At 40.4% G+C, this 24,077-nt stretch overlaps 1 protein-coding gene across 6 annotated transcripts in view; it reads right to left on the minus strand.

The window, feature by feature from the left end:
* Positions 1–24,077, minus strand: part of BABAM2 (BRISC and BRCA1 A complex member 2) — a 454,559-nt gene that overhangs the window by 162,194 nt on the left and 268,288 nt on the right. For 4 of the 6 annotated variants that reach the window (XM_050754003.1, XM_050754000.1, XM_050754002.1 and 1 more), the window contains one exon: positions 4,706–4,762. The exons of the other annotated variants lie outside the window; for them this stretch is intronic. In XM_050754003.1, the coding sequence (XP_050609960.1) occupies positions 4,706–4,762 (57 nt within the window). The remainder of the gene's footprint in view (positions 1–4,705; positions 4,763–24,077) is intronic. 6 annotated transcript variants of the gene reach the window in all.

Here is a 24,077-nt window from a genome sequence, read left to right on the forward strand (position 1 = left end):
ACTGGAAGGCATGCTTAGGTATTGGGAGGGTGTAGCAGTGCCAGGCTGGTTGGGCTTGTACTCAGGACCTCCTGTGGTGGGCATGGGTGCAGGCTATGGTGCGCAAGGTGGGGCGATCCTCAGGCCCCCATGTGGAGTGCTCGGGTGGTGACGGCAGTGGTGATTATAAGCAGGGAAAGCCTGTCCTCAGGGTGTGTGCAAGTGCTCTGCAGCCCTGCAGGCGGTGGACAGAGTTGCTGTCAGTAGCAGCAGGCGCAGGTAAGTAGCTCTCAGGCTCTGGGGAGCATGAGTTTCGGTTCCTAATGGTGGCAGCTGTGGCAGCAGCCGCGGCAGTAGTGGGAAAAGCCAGTCCTCAGGGCACATGCAATTGCACTACAGCTCTGCTGCTAGTTGGGATGGGGGTTGCTGTTAGTGGCAATAGCTTTAGGCAGGCAGGTTTTAGGCTCTGGGAAGCATGCATTTTGGCTTCCTTTGTCCTGAGGCAGATCTCCCTGGTACACTGCACTGCCTGTTTCCTGGGATACAGGATACTGTGTGCTGTAGCGCTGGGGCATCCACCACAGTAGCCCTCCAGGTAGATGCAGAGGGATGTCAGTGGGGCTTGAGAGATGTGGAGACGCAGGTGCTGTTAGGCCCTAGGAAAGGATGCCGTCTGGTGGTGGCTGGGCTCTCAAAATCGTACCATGCTACAGTTGCTTAGGACTCAGGGGATGCGTGTGGGACCCAGTGTGAGTTCCCTCCTTGGAGCAACTCCCTAGCATGGTCTCAAGGCAGCTCCCCATGTTAGTCTGACAGCCCCCGAGGGTCAAGAGGCTCTCCCATGGCTAGGATTGCAGGAGTCTGTGGTGGAAATGTGGACCCCAGGGGATCTCTTCCCCTTTCCCCACACTGAGGAGCCTCTCAGGGCTTCTAGCTGATCCCGGCTGTACTTCCCTCTCCTTCCTTGCCTTGGGTGTTTCCTGCCACTTTTCTGTTGAATCCCAGTATTCTCTCTTAGATTCTCTATTCAAAGTGTGATTATCTACTTGCTATTTTGGTTCCTCTTTGTGGAGGAGGCAAGTGCCGGATGCGTCTAGTCAGCCCTCTTGAAGCCTTGCTTTATTTTTCACCATATTTCTTTCATATATATACATATATATATGTATATATGTGTATATATATATATTGCCCGCCTCCATAAGAATGGAATCTCCACGAGGACAGGTATTTTTGTCTGCTCTGTTCACTGCTGTATCACCTTTGTTTAATTAGTGAACGAATGGCCTTCCCAAAGGTTTAGAACACAGTCCTATAGAAAGCTACATTTATGATTTTGTTATGAAGCCTAAGAGGAAAATTAAAACTATTCAGGGAAATGTGCTTCACAGACAGATAAACTAGCTCAAATTGGCTAGAAGGTACCATTCTAGTCAAAAGCAAGGGATCTCATCCCTCAATAACTTTTTTTTTTTTGTTTTTCACCTGAATACCTGTATATATTTAGGGAATGTATGGTTAATCTTTATCGTGCCCTTCATCCTGCTAATTCTCTCAACTCTTATAAATCCTATTTCTCAATCTTGTCTTTATTTTTTGTTTCCTCATGGATTATATCCAAGGTTTGAAAACGCAAAGGTCATGTACCAACCTGTAGTATCAAATGCTTTAAGCTGTCAGGACTTTTCACTGGCAATACAGAGCTGTCACTGATTTCTTGACAGTATACTATCAAACGATGAATTGATAAATCAAACAGAAAGGACAATATCACGTCAATCCAACATCTAGATCTAAGCTGAATTAAAAGTCTAAAAACAGCAAGGAAAGATCAGGGATGCTGTGGTCCCAGCATAAAGTCAGTCTGTGCACATTAAAGCCACACGCAGTGTGATCCTGAAGTCTTGCTCCCTGCTGCACTCAACGGCCTAGGAGCCAGATTACTGGCACTAAGCTGGGTCACTGCAGTTGCTTTTTAATGACTGCTAGTACACCTTCCAGTGCTCTGAACCGCAGGACATCCCATGATTCTCATTTAAATAATTCCCTCCCTTCTCTCTCCCAGTGCTGTTTGGATATGGGGGAGCTGGCAGCCTACCTGGTCCTGAGCTGAAGTCTTGTGAGGCCTAAAAACTTGGACTACATGGTAAATTGTATGTACTAAATGGGGGAAAAGGTAAATAAAATCACTTATTTATATGTGGTTAGTCAGTTTTTGCCAAAAGTGAATTAGAGTCTTATCAGAAGTAAATGCTAACCTGTAGCAGGGCAACCCCCACAAGGCTAACTCAAGGGAGGTGTTATGAAAGGAATGTTTGTGTCACCTTCAAATTCAAATGTTAAAACCCTAATCCTCAATGTGATAATATTTAGAGATGGTACCTCTGGGATGTAATTAGCATTAGATAATGTTATGAGGATAGGTCCCTGGTTCAATGAGACTAGTGTCGAAACCAGACAGTTCATAAACTTTCTCTGCCATAAGTGGACAGGGCGAGAAGGCTGCCATCTGCAAGCCAGGAAGAGAGGCTGCACCAGAAACCAACCAGGCTGGCACAGTGATTTTGGATTTCTCAGCCTCTAGAACTGTGAGAAATCCATTTCTATTGTTTAAGCCACTCAGTCTATGGCATTTTGTTATGGCAGCCTGAGCTGACTAATACACAAGGTTACAGACTTTTAAAGCTGCTTTACACTGTAAACTCCCAGAAAGCATATTTGGAATTCTCTGACACTTTGAACTTGATTTTTTTCTTCTACTCAACAAGAGGGTACAGGAACACTCGTTCATCCGCATTACACATATATGCACACCCACACCCACCCACGTGCACACACACACAGTACTCTGAGAACAGCCACACCTCGCTGAGACAAGGTTTTCTTCACAGGGAAACATAAGTTGATAGAAAGTGCAGCTCTAGGATACTTTGGGGAAAACAGACATGCCTGGGCAGAGTCCTGCAGCCCTGGACTTCCGACCCAGTCACTGTGTAGTGTGCCTCCTGTCTGAAGAAGCCACAGACACAGGACAGGAAAGTAGATACATGCAGGATGGGATGTACTAGGGCCACATGGGGTGGGTAGAGGGCCATGAAACACACATACATCTTTCTTGCTCTGTAACCCTTCAGAGGAGATCCTCCAAACGCTCCTAAGAACCTGTCTTTGTTGTTTTGATGAGAAAAATTAACACAGTGAATATGGAACAATTAAACATAGGGAGGACAAAACTATGTATATTATTGCAGATGATGTTCTTCAAAGTCCTAAATGAATGCACACATCTGATGATGCTACAGATCCAGAAAGGAATGATCAATTCTATTAAGGATAGTATGCTGGATTATACATACACACACACACACATACACACTTCAAACAAAACAAAACACAGAAGGCACAGGTAATGTTTAGCAGGGTTCCATTTCCTGAGTTCCTCTGGCTTCCATTCCCTTTCAATCACATCCCTGAACTAAACTCTGAATAGCATATAACATATTAAGAAAGTCCTTTGTTCTAAAATTATACATACAAAGAAATTGAGTAGCCATTGTTTCTAAGCTGAGGGGAAGAAAATGAAATTAATTTTAAAATCTGAAGAACAAAAGGTTTTAATCTATAAACTTCACTGACATGCCTCTTAACAATCACTAAAAATGTTCTAGGTGCTACACATACCTAGGAGAGCCAGCCCACATATGCATGACATAATTTATTAATTAATATAGAGTTGGAAGGTACTTCATGCAAGGTGTAAATGAAAATCTCAACCACGAAAGTCCAATTAAAAACAGGCATAAAGCACTAAACATGGAAAACAATCAGAACACAATGGATTTCCCTCCTTTCCCATGTCTTCAAGATAGTAAGAAAACAGGCTGCTTAAAAAATACCTTTATTGGCGGGGCGCGGTGGCTCAAGCCTGTAATCCCAGCACTTTGGGAGGCCAAGACGGGCGGATCACGAGGTCAGGAGATCAAGACCATCCTGGCTAACACGGTGAAACCCCATCTCTACTAAAAAAATACAAAAAACTAGCCGGGCGAGGTGGCGGGCGCCTGTAGTCCCAGCTACTCGGGGGGCTGAGGCAGGAGAATGGCGTAAACTCGGGAGGCGGAGCTTGCAGTGAGCTGAGATCTGGCCACTGCACTCCAGCCTGCGTGACAGAGCCAGACTCCGTCTCAAAAAAAAAAAAAAAGCCTTTATTATGGGAAGATCTACTAGATAGGAAAGTAAGAAAGGACAGCACCTCCCCTCCACTGCCTAGCCAGAAGGCACCATTCAGGGACTGATCCTCTCTCCATAGCAACCTTGTAAATGCACACAATGGTTGACCACCTCCAGTAGTGGGTCACTAACCATTCCTGAAGGTAGATCATTCCAAAACAAAAAACATATGGGAAGTGCTTTGAAAGCTATCAAGTATTATCGGGATGTGAGAATCCCATCATCATCTTTCATCATTTGACAGACGCAACTGTTAGAACAGTAGTCCTCAATGTATGTACAAAGATATTTATCATTAGTTGTAGTAAGACAGAAAGTAAACTCATAGGTTCATCAGTAAGGATGATTAAACAACTGTTATAATGAACTAGTGAATCCATATGCATTGATATGGTACAATCTCCAAGATACATATATATATATATTTTAAAAGGCAGACTGCAACATAGTATGTACAGCATGCTACCATCCACATGACAGAAAGGATATGTTCACATACCTTTGTATATTCATGGAAGGACATGCATACATAACTGACTGCCTCTGGGAAGGGGAGCTGGAAGACAAGGGGACTGGAATTGGAGGAAATATACTCTGAATCATATATCCTTTTATACCATGCTCTTTACTTAAACATATTTTTTAAAAATCTGTAGTCCTTTTATCCTATTTGATTTTTCTCTACTTTAAAAAATGTTATAAGATGTAAGGGAGAAATGAATTTCTTGCAAAGTTAAATTCTTTTCCACTCTAGCTTCTACTCATGAATCTTTGTTTAATCTCTTAGAATGACAAAATACAAAATAATAACAACAAAAAGCCCTCTAATCTCCCTTTACAGCTATTCCTTTTATATGATTCTCTTATAGTTCATAAACATCTAAAAATAACTTCTTAAAAATGTGATACTATCAATCAAACATAAAGATATGGAGCATAGCTTTTAGCTATTTTAGGAGGAAATATTTCTTACATTTAATTGTTCTTTATTTTCAGTATTAATAGCTAAATTAATTACTTTAATGGCAATTGGTAGATGAAGTTAATATTCCTAGCTTTTTATATACACTAATTGTGATACTTTGACTCAGAGTAAGTCTAAATATTGGCTCTATTTTTTAAAGCATTTAAATGACATTTTTCTAAATAGAAATTAGTAGACATTCATTACAGAAAACTTGAAAAATAGAGAAAGCAAAGAGAAAAATTAAAACAATACATAATCATACCACTCCAGAGAAAACCACTATTAATTTTGCTATACAGATTTCCTTTTTAATTTCCAGCACATGCATGTATATATTATTTATATAATCAGAATCAAGCTGTACATATTGTTTTTAAAGTCTGTTTTAATAAATTATCACCCTCACTTATCTTTTGTTTTATAAAGTTTGTGATTAAGATTATAAAACACATTATTTTAAAAATTTCAAATTTTAATTTTAGTTTTTTCTTTTAATCTGACACGTTAACTGAAACAAAAAAATTAAAAATTTATTGTCCAAAATTCACGACCTGAAATAAATCTTAAAGAAATTTAAATAAACTTTCAAATAAATGTTTTTTGAAAGTTTAAAGCATTTATATTTCTGAAGTGATTAAAGCTTAAAACTGTACTGGGACTTCTGGAATGCCCTGTATTATAAATATGATCCCAGGCTATGGTTTTTGTTTTGTTTTGTTTTTTTCCAGTGACTAACAGGATTCTGTTATGCTGCTATACTGTAATATACTTATCTAATCCCTTATTACTGAACTTTTTTTTTTTTTTTTTTTTTTTTGAGACAGAGTCTTGCTTTGTCACCCAAGCTGGAGTACATTGGTCACCCAAGCTGGAGTATATTGGTATGATCACAGCTCACAGCAGACTTGACCTCTTGGACTCAAGTGATCCTCCCACCTCAGCCTCCCAGGGACTACAGGCACACCCCACTATGCCTAGCTATTGTTTTTGTTTGTTTGTTTTAGTATAGATAAGCCTTGTTATGTTGCCCAGGCTGGTCTCAACTCCTGGGCTCAAGTGATCCTCCCACCTCAGCTGCCCAAAGTATAGGATTACAGGTGTGAGCCACCCCCCCGCCCCCCGGCCTGGATATTTATATTGCCTCTTTTAAGAGGTCACAAAGAACATAAAAATAGGGGAATAAATGCTTGTCAGGTAAAAACACTCCACTCAGATTAGAACTACAATAATATACTGAAATCCTAGAGCAACAGGGATGTAAGTATTAAAGGTTTTTAACACATATTGTTAAATTATCTTCCAGAATGGCTAAACATTGCCACCAATATTGGCACTACTTAGAGTAAAACAAAAATGTCTTTAAAAATAAAAGTGATTGTTTTCCTCTTAACCAAAGACATTTACAATAATTAAAGTAGTACATTTCAGGCTTACTATGTTACCACAGCTTGAAATAAATCTCCATGGTGTGGTTCAGAAGAGCTCTTTTACAAACTGACCCACAATCCTTACTGGAGTTTGAAGGAGATAAAGTTTTAAATAAGCCCATAATAGAATACAGTTAACCAAGTCTTTAACACGAGTAGTGGGATCAGACGTATTGGAGCTAAGCTAAGTCTTCCCTCAGCTTGCTCAGAAGCTGCTCACAGGAGAAGAGGGCACAGGTGGCCAATGAGGGAATAAGTAGCAGGACTCAGCCCTTACCTACAGTGTTGCTATCTTTCTGGAAGTTGGGTTGAATTAATTAATTGGGGAGTAGGGGTGAGACTAACTATCTGCACCTTGGGGAAGTTACTGGATCTGTGCCTAGATGGAACATGAAGGGAAAAAAACTGTGAAAACACTAATTAATCTTCCTGATGTTTTCAAGTCTGACTTGAAATCTTTCAACTTTTAGGCAGGGCCTTCAAATCCATTTAAAATAGACGTTTCAGCATTAGCAACCTGATCAGAATGAAGCTTTTGGCCCTCTAAGAATGATAAGCAAACTGCTGTCAACAACGCATTGGACAAAAAAGGTAATAAAGGACCTTGGGCCATAACCACTTCCTTTTTATATGCCCCTCGCCTTTCAAACCTCAAAAGGGAGGAGAATTTAGCATAAATGAAAGGAAAAAATTCATAGCCACTAGGAGTGATCACAGCCCATACAAAGCAGACCGGGCAAGCTCCTATGATGTCACACCATGCCACACACAGACCTCCAGAAGAAGTAGGCTACGGCTTTCGAAAGTGCCAAATGTTCTCTGATTACACTACGTGAGCCTATGAGAGACAGCCTTCCAAGAAAATCAGATCCTGGCTGAATTATTCAGTTTGGACAACGGATATAACTTTTATACTAGCCAAAGAATAAAAAGAATATATTTTATGCATTCGACACAGGCAATTCTGGCCCTTTATAATAAAATGGTTCCACTGTGTGCTGGTGGACCCTTGTTAAAGGCAGCTTCTAAGTCTAGACCATGGGAACACCTTTTAGTTGGAAGTGCTTTCCACTGGGCTCCTTCAGTTCCTCTGTAACAAAAAAGCCCTTGGGTGAGATCCAAGAAAGTCTTTTCAGGTATTAGCAAAAACTCTCTTATTCAGATAAATAGAACTTGGCTCTGACATTTACTAGCTGTGTGGTCTTGAGAAAATTATTAACTTCTCTAAGCCTCTGTTCCTTCATCAGTAATGAGGAAGATATTAATGGTATTCACCTTATAGGAGTAGAAATACAGATTAAATGAGACAGTGCAGGAAAAACACTTAGCATCTGAACATCATGATTCTCTCAATTTTATAGGTAATATAGGTTAACTATTTTGGAATATATAGAGTAACCAAATCTTAGCCATCAAAGTGTTGCCTATCAAACAGACTTAGCAAACTGCGTTATTTATTTATTTTTATTTTTTATTGAGACGGAGTCTCGCTCTGTCGCCCAGACTGGAGTGCAGTGGCATGATCTCGGCTCACTGCAACTTGGGTTCTGGGTTCAAGTGATTCTCCTGCCTCAGACTCCCTAGTAGCTGGAATTACAGGCACCCGCCACAATGCCTGGCTAATTTTTGTAATTTTAGTAGAGACGGGGTTTCACCATGTTGGCCAGGCTGGTCTGGAACTCCTGACCTCAGGTGATCCTCCTGCCTTGGCCTCCCAAAGTGCTGGGATTACAGGCGTGAGCCACTGCTCCCAGCGTAAACTGTATTATTCAAAAATAACCTGTTATTAAATGCAGATTTAGAAATAAATACATTTATGAAATCCTTACGGATGCTTAAAAATGTTTTCCTTGATTATGCTACTTACAAATTTTCTCTGAAATTGCTTCACTACTCATTGGTTACCAAGTCCCTTCTTGAAGACAAAGGCAAACTTCAGTACCTATCTATATAACTAGTGACAGTGCAATCATTCAGTCCAAATGATTCGTATGGAATCAGTCACACAATCAGAATGAAGAACATGTGCATAAGTAAGATTCTATTAGCTGCAGAGAACTGTCAATTCCTGAAAAGTTTATCTTCTCCAGCATTCCAACCAAGAACCTCTTTTCACACTATAGTATCGGCAACTCATGGTTTCCACACCCACCAACATGTTAATACTAAAGCTATATCCAGTCTCAACCTCTTTCCAAGCCCCTAATCCTAAATTTCTAACTGTTTCTTGGATATCTCCCCCTGGATGTCCAGTAGGCATTTAAAACTCATCAGGGTCCTGGCAAGAAACAGATGGCACACTGAAAAGGGAGATAGAAGCAAGTCTGATGAAGGCATTCGTTATGAGGTTGTAAACAGGGTTTAGGGAAATCAAAAAGACATAGAGAAGCACCCTAGGGCCGGCAACAAAGGAAAGGCGTTCCTTATCACTGGGACCAAACCAAAGATAACTGTAGTGTCAGGAGCGGGGCTCCCAATGGAGTTGTGGCCATAGGTAGAAGACTGCAAACACAGCCACACCAGTGCAAAGAAGGGAAGAAGCCAGGGATAGGAGAAATATCCCTCCTCACTCTCCTTCCACTCTCCAATCTCTAGCTGCTGAACCCAATCAAAGGCCAGAAGGTAAGAAAATTCATTTTGATGCAGCCATCCAGGGCACATACCAAAGTGAAGCGGTCCAAATCCAGATTTACTAGTTTGGCATCCACCCCTCCCCCTACTCCCCCAAAATGTGTCCTTCCCGTGGTATTCACTATTTTGGTTAATAGGATAACTCGCTAGAGTAGTTTTTGGTCATTCAACCTTATTATCATGACCTAGACCTCTGCAGCTCCTATTCTCCTACCGCAGCTCCTCCTACTTCAAGTTACTCTTCTCTCCAAGCCAGCACCCTCCATGGACTCTAGTTATCTTTACAAAACTTAAACCTCAGTGTACTCACCTCCTAGGGCTGCCGTAACGAAGTACTACAGACTGGATGGCTTCAACCACAGAAATTGATTTTTCTCGAAACTGTAGAGGCTGGAAGTATAAGGAGTTAGCAGGGCTGGATTCTCTTGAGATCTGCTTGGTTTGTAGGTGGTTGTTTTCTCCCTGTGTCTTCCCCCTGTGTGTATCTGTGTCCTAATTTCCTCTTATTATAAGGACATTGGTCATATTGGGTTAGGGCCCATTCTGATGACCTCATTCTAATCTAATTACATCTTAAAGGCTTTATCTCCAAATATAGTTATATTCTGAGGTACTAGGGGTTAAGGCTTCAACATATGAATTTTGAGCAAACTTTACTTCCAAAGCATTTTCTCTGCTTAAAAGCCTTCAGTGTGGCCGGGCGCAGTGGCTCATGCCTGTAATCACAGCATTATGGGAGGCTGAGGTGGGTGGATCACTTTGAGGCCAGGAGTTCAAGACCAGTCTGGCCAACACGGCAAAACCCCATCTCCACTAAAAATACAAACATTAGCTGGGTGTGGTGGCACACGCCTGTAATCCCAGCTACTCAGGAGGCTGAGGCAGGAGAATCCCTTGAACCCAGGAGGTGGAGGTTGCAGTGAGACAATATCGTACCACTGCACTCCAGCCTGGGCGACAGAGCAAGGCTCTGTCTCAAAACAAACAAACAAACAAACAAACAAAAACAAAAAAACAAAAAGTGCCCCTTCCCCCACCATTTTCTCTAAGACATACTCCAGATTTTTAAACCTGGCATGCAAAATGACCTTAACAACTTGCCTACTCAACTTACTTTTCCAGCTTCACCTCTTGCATCTGCTGTTTTTGCATTCAGATATCAAGCTCCTCGAACCAATGATCATTTTACAACCATACTTTATACCTCACCTTTGTATATGCTGTTCTCTCTGTGTAGAATACTCTCACATGTCCAGTAATCTGTAAAGTTATTTTTGATGCCTGAGGCAGAGCCAATTACACCCTTCCCATTCCTCAAAGAAACTTGAACACCCTACTATTATAGTATGTATCACCCTGAATTGCAATTAATTCTTTACGTCTTTCTCCCACAGTACACTGGCAATTCCTTGAAGGCAAAGACAATGTCTGTTTTTGCTTATCACTGATTCCTCTGCACCCAGAGCCATACCTGGGACACAGTAGGAGCTAAACAAATATTTCTTGAATGAAGGAAATGAAAAAATAAGTGAAAACATGAACAAACCAATAAAAGAGGAAACGGTTTAATTTCTCTTTTGATACCTAGTACAGAGGTATGGTACTCACCAAACTTAAGAATGTACTTAATAAATGATTGCTGAATAAAATCCTGACTGAAGCATACAGGAAAATCTGAAACCATGAAGGGATCTGGAGTTATTTACTTTAAGAAAAGTTATGGAAGCTGATTATCTCTGGGGTAAAAAGGAAATGGATTTTAAAAAGCCTATAAACTTCAGGGAAGAAGCGCCAAGATACATGTGACAAGGCAATCTGAGCTCCACTCAGATCCAAGAACAAAGGGTTCCTGGTTTAAGCTATGGAAGTATCTGTTCCAGAAAGCAGCTGGGCAGAATTTCCTCACACGAATAGCTCTTAATGTATGGGAAAAAGAAAAGAGCAAAACAAAACAAGCAAAGGCAGCAAAAGGGAATAATTAGTGTAAACAGTTTAGTTTTTTTTTTTTTTTTTTTTTTTAATGCATTGGACAAACTCCAAGAAGGGAAAAAAAAATGTTGTGGGATAAACATCTGTTCACTCGGAACATGACAGAGCCCCTGACAGGCTCTGCGGCCTGTGTGTGTCCTTATGTGCCCGAGGTTTATATTTATGCTTCCACTGCTCAGACAGCCCACAGAGTGGCCCAGAAAAAGACCTATTCCAGGCCAGGATGCACTCCTCTAACTCCATGTAGGGGTGCAAGGGCAACTCTCACTCGGTTGTGTTTGACACAACAAAAAACACACTGAAGGGAAGAAGAGCAAATACCAATTGCACATGTGGAACTGCCCTGCTCCACCTGCACTGGGTTCCATCGACACTGTATTTTACTGACTGCACGGAATGCACGCAAGTGACCAGACACCACACGTTTATGGGGATTAGCACTGTCTTTCCATCCCTATGATCCTTGGTATCAAGATATTAAGTGCAACAACTTGAAGGAGTCTGTTTTCTTGTGCCAGATGTGCCTTTTGCAATCAGTCACTGAGTCTAGGAGTTTCTAAGAAGAGAACTCCATGAGAAAATTCATCTTCAGTTTTCAGTACCACCTGATAGTTTCTATCTCCCCAACTGAGTAGAGGTGCATAGCAGTGGGCCTAGAGATGAAGGCAGATGGAAATGATCTAGCAATCTGCAATGGGCAGTGCCCTGAGGGAAACACCCACAAGGGGTGGATGGCCTCAGTTCTCATCTCCATGATGCTAGATCACGTTACCTTAGAGCCTTGGGCCATGAGAGTCCAATTCTGAGGCCTCTGACCCAGCTCCGTCAGCCTAGCCGATCTTACACAAGTCTCACCCTTAGGAGTGCATTGTGTTAAGATGGGGACAGACTGCCTCGTCCTTATCTTTCTTTCTGGCTGGGTTCACAACTTCTCTTGCTTTATCATCCGATTTACTCCCTTTTCTCTTCCTAAGACCCACTGCTCTCAGTTTTCCGTTATTCTTATGGCATTCATGTCTAACTCTGACATTCTATTAAATATCTGGCGGGGGTGACTGACTTTTGCTTCTCTCCTAGACCTTTGTCCCCAGCACCATGTGTGCATTTTCTGTGACCTGCCTCAAGATGAGAAAAATGTTCTTTTTCTCCCCTTAGGCATGAAGCTCTCTGGGTCTCTAAAGTCTCCCTGATAGCCAGCTACTGACTTACTCCACATAATACAAGAGGTCACATTTAACAGAATTATTCTGAGAGTGGCCAGTTGGGGCTGTTAACAAAACTAATTCTCAAGCTGATCCTGGCCCACCTGCTGACTTGGCTGGAAGAAGCACTGGCACCCAGAGCTTCACACTCAGAAGAAGGTCACGGGGGAAGCAGGGTGGCTGCCGGCTGGGAGGCATCTGGGAGGAGTCAGGATTTCACCAGGTTGGCCACAAAAGATGACACCACCATCTTTTTTCAGGGGGCACCTCCTTCTATCTGTCTACACACAGATATGTCTACACCCACAATAAAAATGTTTATAAATAAAAATATTTGGTACCAGTTTTGATTTTCTACAGAATTGGGACTAAAAAACCAATTTATTCTTACACTTGTGGATTAAATGGTAACTCCACAGTTTAATTTTATCTGAAAGGGGAAAAAAAGCTGACATCTAGCAGTTAAACATGTCTTTGTCACTAGAGGCCTATGACACAAATCTCGATGATATTTTATGAGAACATGTATAGCTTTTCTCCACTTGTGGCTATAATTGCTGTTGGAGAAGCCCCAACATGTAAAGGTTGATGCTTCTGAATGTGCTGAAAGATGCTGGAACTAAACCATGCAGTGACAGCTATCAAAATGTCACCAATGCAGTGTCATATTCAGTCAAGATGCTTAAAAATTCAAATGTTCAACTAACACTGCTGTAGCTGTGCGAGGAAGAGGATTACCTGGCTGGTTGTTAGGGAAATGAAATAAGGTAATGTGCATAACAGCACTTAGGAAGAAGCCCTGTGCAGGGCTGGCCAAGCTAGGAAGAGCTATCGTTCACTGGGCGCTGACTCCATAGAGTAGTGCATGCCAGACACTAGTCTCATTACACATGTTTTAACTCAATTCATCCTCACAACTGTGAAGTAGACGCTATCCTCATGCCTGGGTAAAAGGTGACAAAAAGGAGGCTAAGAGAATACCCAGCTACTCAGTATTGGAGGCTGGATTCAAATCCAGGTCTGTCTGACTTTGGAGTCTTTACTTTAACCGTTACTTAAGTTCTGGTTTCTCAACAGCATCCTGCAGAAAGCCGTGTACGTTTCAGGTGCTCTTTGTCTTTACCGTCCAGGTGTGAGGCGTGCGCCTCAGGGCCCAGAGATGTACTCTCTTTACGTGGGCCTAAACACCCACTGGTATTTTAAAAAAGACAAAATACGGTATTTCAAGTTTCTAAATAATTTTTGTTTAAACAATTACAACTCCTTGCTGCTTGCCCATACATTTAAAAGGTTTCATTTGAAATCACTAGTATTTATTCTAGGAATCAGTAGTTGGTTTGAAGAGAAGGTTGCAGTAGCTAAAATTTAAATTTATACTAATTTAGGGCACAGGAAGCAGTGTATAATATAGTGAATTATGTTTCAAATGGAAAACAAACAAAAGGATGTCCAAATGTTTCATCCTATATCTATCAGAGTCCATTTCTGTTGCTAAATAAAATAAAGATCTCAACCCTCAGTTTACCCCAGCTGCAAAATGAAAATAGTACCTCACTCAACATATGAGTGATTAAATTAGCTGCAGCTGGGCCAGCTTGGCATTAAGTAACTGCTGTGCAAGACTTTTTGACTGCAAAAGAGCAAAGTGGAGGGGAACAAGTGCCAAAAAGGACACACCCACCCATTTGTGCTCCCTTTTGTATTAGGAATGCAGGGCCTCAGCATTGCCCAAGGGGTTTCAGGGTAAGATGCTGGACAGGTCTGCTAGGCAGCTCTGGCTAAACCTTGCTTGAAAAGTGGAAGAGTTTGGGTTCTAAGTAGCTCCAGAATAAAAGGAAGAAGGCTCTTTGAGACACTTTGGGAGTTTGAGCCAAACCAGAGACTCTGAAAATGGGGAAAGCAAACTGGAATTTCCTTGAAGGCCTATCTCTAATTTCTACTTTCTACCTACTCCCAAGCCAACTTTTGCTCCCATCCCCATTCCCATTCCCCGCAGTCATCTGACTGGAAACTGGCTCAAGCTCTGAGTGAGTCACTGGTTGACCCAAGCACCTAGACTCCTGGAGCCCCCCAGGAACCCTAGGAGCCACAGTGAAGCGCGGGGGTACAGGCAACTCAAAACGAGAATGTGCCAACTTCCCAAAAAAAGGCAATGGTTGGGCATGTGCTCTCTGCTCCACAATGGCATTCTTCAAATGCTTTATAAGCCACTTAAAAAGAAAACTGCCTACCCATAATTCCCTGAAGACGTCTGGCTGGTTTATGCAATTTCCCAGTTATGCATCTTTCCTGTTAAGGGAATCTGTTGGAAAGCTGGCTCTGCACAATTGGGAAACTTGGGACCATCATGATTAATCATTAATAAATTCACAGAGAACCTCGCCTCACGATTTAACTCTGCAGTAGTCTCCAGAAATTTGACTAAATGATGCTAAATATTTTTTAAAAGCATAGACAGTAGAAATCTTCCATGTACTTTCTGACAACTCTTACACAGACTACAAATTTCTGTACTTTCCAAACTCTCCCATGCATCCATCGTCTCTAACACCTACCAGACTGCATCCTTTGCCCATTTGCCCACACTCACTATTTCATTACTATTTCATTCCACCTACCTACTCTTTATTTAAAACAAAACAAAACAAAACAAAACAAAAAAAAACCCCCAACAATTTATATGTTCCTTTCTACGTTCATTTAATTTAGTTTTCTGGATCCATGTGTATGCAGTATTTGCACATGCTAGATGCTAGTGCTAAAAAAACAAACAAACAAACAAACAAAAAATTCAAATATTTAGGAAGCACCGCCCATGGGTTCAACTTCTTATTAGGAATAATGAAAGATAATACAAAAAAAGGCATATTTGTGTGATCGTGTGCATTGCACAAGTATATTAATGTGTGGGTAGTGATTGTGCATACGTGCACTTCTGGGGGCTCCCTTAAATTACTGCCTCTGTAACCTAACGCTGTGGCTGACTGAACAAAAGAAAATGTTCTCAACACAATGTGTAAGATAAACTAATATATACTTGGATAGGTGTCTGAGGGGCCCAAGGGGGATTAGCTATCACATAACCATATGCTAAGCTCCGTGCACGGGCCCAGCTAAAAAGAACATACGAAAACCAATCATGGCCAGGCACAGTGGCTCATCCTGGAATCCCAGGTTTTTGGGAGGCTGAGGTGGGAGGATCCCCTGAGGCCAGTTCAAGACTAGCCTGAGCAACTTATTGAGACCCCATCTCTACAAAAATAAAAATACTTAGCTGGACATGGTGGTGCATGCCTGTAGTCCCGGCTACTTGGAAGGCTCACACAGGAGGATCACTTGAGCCCAGGAGTTTGTGGTTACAGTGAGCTATGATTGGCCCATTGCACTCTAGCCTGGGTGACAGAATTAGACTCTTTCTCTTAAAACAAACAAACAAAAACTCAATCATTTTCTGGGTTTCTTTCAGGACGTGAAACCCTCCCAGATTATTACCTTTTACCTAACCAAATTCTGGCAATTTTTTTTTTCGATGGGGATGGAGTTTCACTGTGTCGCTCAGGCTGGAGTATAGTGGTGCAGTCTCGGTTCACTGCAACCTCTGCCTCCTGGATTCAAGCAATTCTGCCTTAGCCTCCTGAGTCGCTGAGATTACAGGTGTGTGCCACCAAGCCCAGCTAATTTTTGTATTTTTAGTAGAGATGGGGTTTTGCCATGTTGGCCAGGCTGGTATCCAACTCCTGACCTCCTGGAGTTGATCCACCTGCCTGGGCCTCTCAAAATGCTGGGATTGCAGGTGTGAGCCACTGCATCCAGCCAATTCTGGCAATTTTTAAAACATCCATATTGGTCTACTCACAGTGCCCTAAAAATGCCAGGCACACTCCTGCATTCATGCCTAGTTCACATGTCCCTTCTGTCTGGAATGCCCATCCTCTCCGTTACCTCCTGGAAAACTTCTATTCTTCCTTTGATGTCTTATTCAGATGTCACCCTTTCTTCGAGTCCTTCTTGGACTCCACAGCAGACAGAGCTCACGGCTCTTTCCACTGGGCTCCTATGGTTCTATGTGCACACCTCTATTACAGAATTCATCACACTGTCCAAGTTAGTTACTTCTGTGCCTGACTCTGCCAGTAGACTCTACTCTTCTTGAGTGTCGGACATCTTCAATCTTATTCCATAACCTCCCACCCTGACTTAAAAAGTGTCAGTAGACTGTCTGACGTGTGATAGGCACCCAAATAAATGTTGGTTGAATGAATGAATAATGACATATTACACTAGTTCTTTAGAAACAAACAGAAACTCCTGACATTGAAATCAGTGAATTTCCTCAGAATGCAGGAATTTGAGATAAAATGTTTTATCCTTTAGCTATTTAAGTGAAAAGAGAACTTGTTGATGATGTTAAAGTTCCAAAAAATGCTTTTCATACCAGTAAAATTTCCAGACATGCACTAAAGCAGAATCAAGGCAGCCAGACAGCTTAAACCACTGGCGATAACTTCAGAGAAAGAAAGGGCAAAGGCATTAATGAGAATGAACAAAAATTTCCTACTCTGCCAACTTAAAATCTCTTTTCAATTTAGAAAACCTCCCACAACTCCTATGCAAAAATTCAAAGTTTAAATCATGCAATAAATAACAATAATGCAGGCAAAAGCTGCATTGGGAAAGTAAGATCAATAAGTGTAGTAGAAGTCTCAAGCTATATTACATAGCCTTATTATAATGCTGAAAGAAGGAATTTGACTTCCAAATAATGAAAGAGACAAACAGCAGAATGGTCCAAGAAATGGAGAATACAAATTCAAGCATGGATGTTGCCAATCCTAACAGATGAACATTCCAAGGAGCTCACACTGGCACGGAGATTAGAATGGTGGCAGATAGTTCCACTCTGAAACCACTTTTGTTGCTGGTAGTTTTAGGGCTGCTTTGAGGCATAAACTGAGGAGCTACTTTATTACTACAACAGCGTGTATTTCAGTACTTTTTAACTTTCTTGTGTTGATGAAGTTATTCAAGTTATCATTTTTGTTTTTCCTTTGGATCTGTCTTTTCTCCCTATGTGGGCTTCTTCATTCAGAGTTTATTAGTATAGTTTTACTATCTTGCTGATTTAAACCTGGTGTAAATATTTTGTTGTTTTTATTTTTGAATTTTTTAATCATTAGGTGAGGGTGAACAGTGTTCTACGTTTATTAGTTGTTTTAATTCTTCCTCTGTAAACTGAATGACATTGCTCTTTTACCTATTGAGATTTTAAGTGTTCTGATCAATTTAAATAGAAATGCTGTTAACTTTTTACTATATTTGTGATCAATATCATTCCAGTTTGTTTTTTAAATAGTTTTCATGTTATTTCTGACACAAAGAAGAAAAGCTCAGCTTGAAGGCTTGGATAACTACTCATGATTATATCATTAGTAGGTGGGACATCAGATATTAGAACCCAGGCCTGCCTGACCCCACAGATCAGGTCCTTAAAGAATTTGTTGGCTGGGCACAGTGGCTCACGCCTGTATTCTCAGCACTTTGGGAGGCCAAGGCTGGTGGATCACGAGGTCAGGAGATTGAGACCATCTTGGCCAACATGGTGAAATCCCATCTCTACTAAAAATATAAAAATTAGCTGGGCATGACGGTGCATGCCTGTAATCCCAGCTACTCGGGAGGCTGAGGCAAAAGAATCGCTTGAACCAAGGAGTCAGAGGTTGCAGTGAGCCGAGATTGCGTCACTGCACTCCAGCCTGGCGACAGAGAGAGACTCCGTATCAAAAAAATAATAATAATTTGCTGAACGGGATTAATACATTTGGGTCCAAACTTGATTGATGATCTGCGGCCATCATTGAGGATTATCAGTTAATATATTTTGTATTTAACTTTGTTGAAACTGTCTATTTTTGCTGTTATCAAAGCTTGTTTATCCATAGCAGCCTGTCTGCCTTGAATCTGTTGTTTCATATATGCTAGGGGTGTAAAAATTAGCTAAGTTTGCCAGGGCAGTATAAAACAAAATGGCTGACTGCATTTTAAAAATGGGGTTTGGCTCTTCAGACTCCCCTTCTTGGAGTTCAGGGATCAAGGCCCTTTTCCAGCGTATTGCTAGGAGTCTCACCTTTGGATAACTGAGGTTTTTCCAGGGCTGGTAATCTGACCTTCCTATAGTAGGCACTTGATAAACGTTTGTTGAAGATAATGAAATACTTTTCTTTAGTTTTCTAAATTGCCCAGGAAAAGCTTTCCCAGTCAAGATTAGAGACACAGCAATTTTCCACACACAGGGAAATAACTGGGAAATTATTCTCATAAGGAAAAAAGTCTTACAGTTTTCTGTAAATAAAAGAGTATCCTATTTTCATTCCCACAGAAGTCTAAAAATTACAGACCAGTGCATTTGTTTTTCTAAAGAGACATATGTAATTCACTTTAAAGAAAAGTTGGCTATGAAAGAGATTTCTATCAATTAAATTGAATGGTGAATCATATTTTCCCATTAAGTTCCATTTAAAAATTTGTAATACAGAATCAAACTTGGCCTTCTCCTCAAAGATGTCCCTAGATTACATATATTCATTTAAGGAAAAAGGCAGTTTTCTTTTTCAATTCAACCAACTAAAAATGTATATAAGTCACAAAATTAAAATTCCAAATAATCCTTAAAATTCCATATGTCTGCTTCATTGACAGTAGACCCTACTGTAAAATAAGATAAGCCTTTTATGGTCTTTGCAATTAATTCTATAATCCTTTATCTCTTAAGGTAAATATTCCGTTCTAAAAGTCTTCTAAAATCAATTATTTTGTAGGATAACTCCTGATAGCTTATTTATAATGCTGGAGACAACTGCTCAGGAACTATTAATAACTTAGTATTCTTTAAATAGACTATGAAAAACTATAATTTACAAATATTTATAACTTGCTTATTCTGTGACTAATACCTGCCAGGCTTTGTAGTCAGCAGTGGGTTTAGAACTATAAATAACATATAAATAATACATGGTCTCAAGAATCTCCCAATTAGTAGCAGAGAAAGACAGAAAATTAATTTAAATTCAGTATCATAACAATTATTATTGAGCACAGACAGCCATCTAGAAACACAAAAAGGGACATTCTTAACTGTCTGGTGGAAGGGTGCTAGGAAATGCTTCAGTGAGGAGATGACATTTGTGATGAATCTTGTGGGAGGAGTAGAAATTAACTAGGAAGATAAGATTACAAGCAGAGAAAAACAAAATAACCTTCCTCACACTAACTCTCTTAACTCTGGGCACACATACTCAGAAAAATATATCTGTTCTCACCCCAAAAATAAATTTGCAATCATTGGAAAAAGAAGCATTACTAATAACCAGCATAATTTTATTAACAAATCTAATCAAATAACTCCACTTTTCTTCTCAGAGGAGGTGATCTAGTGAATAGAGGTAAATATTTTTCCTAAAATGTAGGTACCTCATGTTATGAATTATCCGTATATGCAACAACTAATTTCACACTTCCTACTAATTTCCACCTCTGAGAATCCAAAAGGAAGTCCTCTAGAACAGCAACTGAGCTGCCTGTGGCTGATAGCCCCATCTGGTGGTTGGTATGGGGAACTGTGCAGTATAGGGTTTCCATCCTACTTTTCCCAGAAGGAAAGAAAACGCTGTTTTTCTCACTGTCTCTACTTTTCTCCTTATAGCTCGTTATCTCCAGCACCTGGCACTCAGCACACAAATATTTGTTTTTAGATTCCCAATAAATATTTATAGAACTGAGCTGTTTTGAATAAGAAATCATTAACACAAGGCTTTGTATAGGCTTTTCCATTTTTCCTAAGCACTTTCACATTTATTACCTCAGCACTTTTAGCTCAGTCACCTTAGTATGAAGATGAAGAACAGTATTGCATAAATCATCAGGATTCTCATCTGCTTGCATTAAAATACGGTGTACTCTGTAAGGAGACGATCTTTCTCTATCGATCAATTATTTATGAATAAATGAATAAATTTCCTATCTTTTTCTCTCCAAATTCTTAATCTGGTACCTTAAGAACTGTTCTTCATTTTATTTGTAAGGCAAAAGCCACCATAAATCATCCATTTGAGTTGTGCTAGTTAAACATATACTTGCAGCTGAGCAAACGGAGGGTAAAGATTGTGATAATAAAGAACTATCTACTTATACAGCTGTTGAAGTAGTTTTTAAAAAGAACTCAAATATTCCAGAAGTCTCCAAGTACTTTTTTCTTTATCTTTTAATCTATCCTGCCTTTTCTAAGGTGTTGACCTTCAAGATTTTTTAAAACTTCAATTTTATTTTTCTATAATGTTAAGTTACTTAGGTTGCAAAGGTATTAGTTTACAGAAGCAAAAGAGAGAGAAGAGAGATATAGGAAGACTACAGATAAAGCAAATGGAAGAAAATTTAAAAGGTAGGAATAGCACAGAAATACTGTAGGATTCAAAATTTAATTTGAAAAAATAATATAAAAGAAAGAAAAGTGGGGGAAAATGGTGATATAAAACAGGGTCTGTGAAAGACTTCAACTGATCCTCAACTATAAAGTGTATTCATATCATATATACTTGTTTAAGAAAAGACAAAAATAACACAAATATACAAACTCTGTTAATAGTTACACTGTTGACATATCTCCCATATCCAGATTTTCTGAGCCATTTTGAAGAAATCTTTTATTTAACCTTTTCTATTCTCAAGTGTCTTGTTCTGTGAAACAAAAGGGTCTGACTATATGATTTTTAAGGCCTCTTCTAGCTAGAAGTTTGCTGTTGTTGCTGCTGTTTTGAACATTCTCTGAGCCTATGAATGATTTAAAAAAAAAATACATAAAGAAGGGCAAGGCAAGGAAAGGCAAATGAAGGCGCCAGAAGGAATAAAAGATTTCATACACAGAAATGTTAGTAAGAAAAATGATGTTTTCCAGACAAACACCTCTACTTATTAAAGGCATTAATTAAAGTAACCAAATACGGCTGTTTTCACTCAGGATATACCCTGCAATGCCAAAATAGCAACCACCTTACCACCACCACTCCCCTGTTCCCCTAAAATCAGAAATGCTTCCTTTGAAATATTCCTGTTTCTCCAAGTTGAATGGGTCATTATCCAAAAGAAGTCTCTAAGCTAAACTTCCATATTCAGCTTCAGGTTTTGAATTCATAAAATGAGGAACTGAACACTGACCTCTCTTGCCAAGGGGCTGCACACTTTGTTTAATATGGCACTTTAAGGCCTTCAGTTTTAAGATACTTGAGAAGTACAAAGTATCATTATGTTAATTACTATTATTATAAGGCTCCAGAGCTTAGGTGAGCTACATGCTAATGTCTAATGTACTCAGTAGTAATCTATGACCCAGGAAGGTGATTTCCAAGCATCACATGTCAGTCTGTCGTCCTTGTGTAACTCCAAAGAGCCACACACAATAGGCAGAAGCAGGCACAGTGACCTGGACTTTGATAATACTGCTGGAGTCTAACTTTCTCTGCAACTCTGCTGAATACTAAGAAAAACATGACCCTACTCTTTCCATAAGGCTATTCTTTACAGAATTCAAATCAAGATAGACCACAGAAAAACCAAAAACTCAATCGTGCATGTCCTGGAGAAAATTAGGTAGTAACTCCCAAATAAATAAGTACTTAGCCAACTTCAAGACAGACATTCCTAAAGTTTAGTGTGTGTTCAACTACCTATGAAGCTGGTGAAAACGCAGATTTCTGAGCCCCCCGAATTCTGATTTGGTAGGTCTGGCATGGGTTCAAGGAGTCTACACTCTTTTTTTTTTTTTTGAGACGGAGTCTCGCTCTGTCGCCCAGGCTGGAGTGCAGTGGGGCGATCTCGGCTCACTGCAAGCTCCACCTCCCCGGTTCACGCCATTCTCCTGCCTCAGCCTCCCTAGTAGCTGGGACTACAGGCACCCGCCACCTCGCCTGGCTAGTTTTTTTTTTTTTTGTATTTTTAGTAGAGACGGGGTTTCACCGTGTTAGCCAGGATAGTCTCGATCTCCTGACCTCGTGATCCGCCCGTCTCGGCCTCCTAAAGTGCTGGGATTACAGGCTTGAGCCACCGCGCCCGGCCTGAGTCTACACTCTTAACAAGTTCCCAAGGCCGATGCAGGTGGTCCACTGACAAAATTCTTGACTGCTTTGGGGTTCCAGGAAGCCTGCTAATAAAATAGCAAAATTCTGATTCGACACATTCAACAAAAATTTAGAGGTCTCAAAGACAGCAATACCAAGTGTAATGTAATGTATTAATTTTTACCACAGTTTCTATTAAGCAGCAACTTAAGAGGCTAAGATTTGGACTACTAATTCCAAAGTTTTGACCAAAGACAAGTTGAATTGAGAAAATGTTTCAAAAATGCAGTGTCAAGAAATCTACATTTATATGAACAAAATAAGGCAGAAGAAAAGACTTTAGATAGCAAAAGTGGTTGTTACACATTTTGTATTTTCAAATACACCAACTAGCAGCTTAGAAAACAGATGTGGCAAACAATGGACCAATTTAATGCCTATTAAGTAAAATATGTAAGCAAAAATAAGCCATTTATGAATAAGCCTCTGTTAAGGTGGAACATCCCAGGAACAGGATCCGAAATGCTAATATGTCTTTGCATTCTTAAATGCTAAAGTCATGGGGGAGAAAAAAAAAAAAACTTCAAGTGAAATGCTATGAGGTGTTACTGTATCAAAGTGTTACTCACTAAGAATAACACACAAAACTGCTCAAGCGATTACCACAGGGTTTTATTACAGAGACAAATAGGGATATAAGAGATACAGCTTAAATGAAGAGGATAGCTTTGAAGAACAACAGAAGAACCATCTACCCACCCCCAGCCCCCAACTAAATTAAAGACTGAACCATTGGCAAGAAATAGCACACAAATTTCTATAAAACTCCTGGTATAATCACCAGCCAAATGAACTGGATCTGTACTTAGGGCTCAATGCCTAGTAGCTGATGACCATCCTTTAAGACTCAGCTCAAATCACATCTCTTCTGTGAAGCCTTCCCTTCCTTCACTCAGCAGGAGAAATGTGCTAGTGACTACAACATTGGCTTTGGTATTCAGGTACTGTACTATTTTTATAACCAAAATACCAGTATTTCTGTTGGTGTAGTAGCATGATTTCAGAGTGGGTGAGCAGCTTCATTCATCCTGAGCTCTCTCCAGTTCATCCCATGTGCCCATTCCTGTCTCCCCAGCCACCTACCCCAGACACCTTCACAGTAAAACCTGGGAAGACTCCCAGCTCCTCCTTCCCATTATCAGCTCCTACAATTTCCCCTCCCTGTGCCAAACCCAAAAAAGGCTGAGGCTAGACTTGGAGGAGGAGAAAGGTCTCTTGAAGTTGAGGGAACTCTTCCCTGGGAAAGGGTTGGCCTAGAGAGAAATCAAAGCTGGTATTGAGGCCACCAGCAAGAGCTGAGAAGCTGCCAGAAGATAGCAGAGGCCCTGAAAACTCCACAGCCCTGTTGATCTGGTGTGGAAATTCTGTGAGGCCCAGGGCAGAGGGGCTGTCGTCAAAGCTCTTAGAGGCACATGGCTCTTCATTCTCAATTGTTTAAGGCAAATTTGAAACCTTGAAGAGATGGATTGCTAAATTTCAGGTGTGGCTC

Source organism: Macaca thibetana, chromosome 13 (genome assembly GCF_024542745.1).
Source record: "Macaca thibetana thibetana isolate TM-01 chromosome 13, ASM2454274v1, whole genome shotgun sequence".
Taxonomy (NCBI): domain Eukaryota; kingdom Metazoa; phylum Chordata; class Mammalia; order Primates; family Cercopithecidae; genus Macaca; species Macaca thibetana.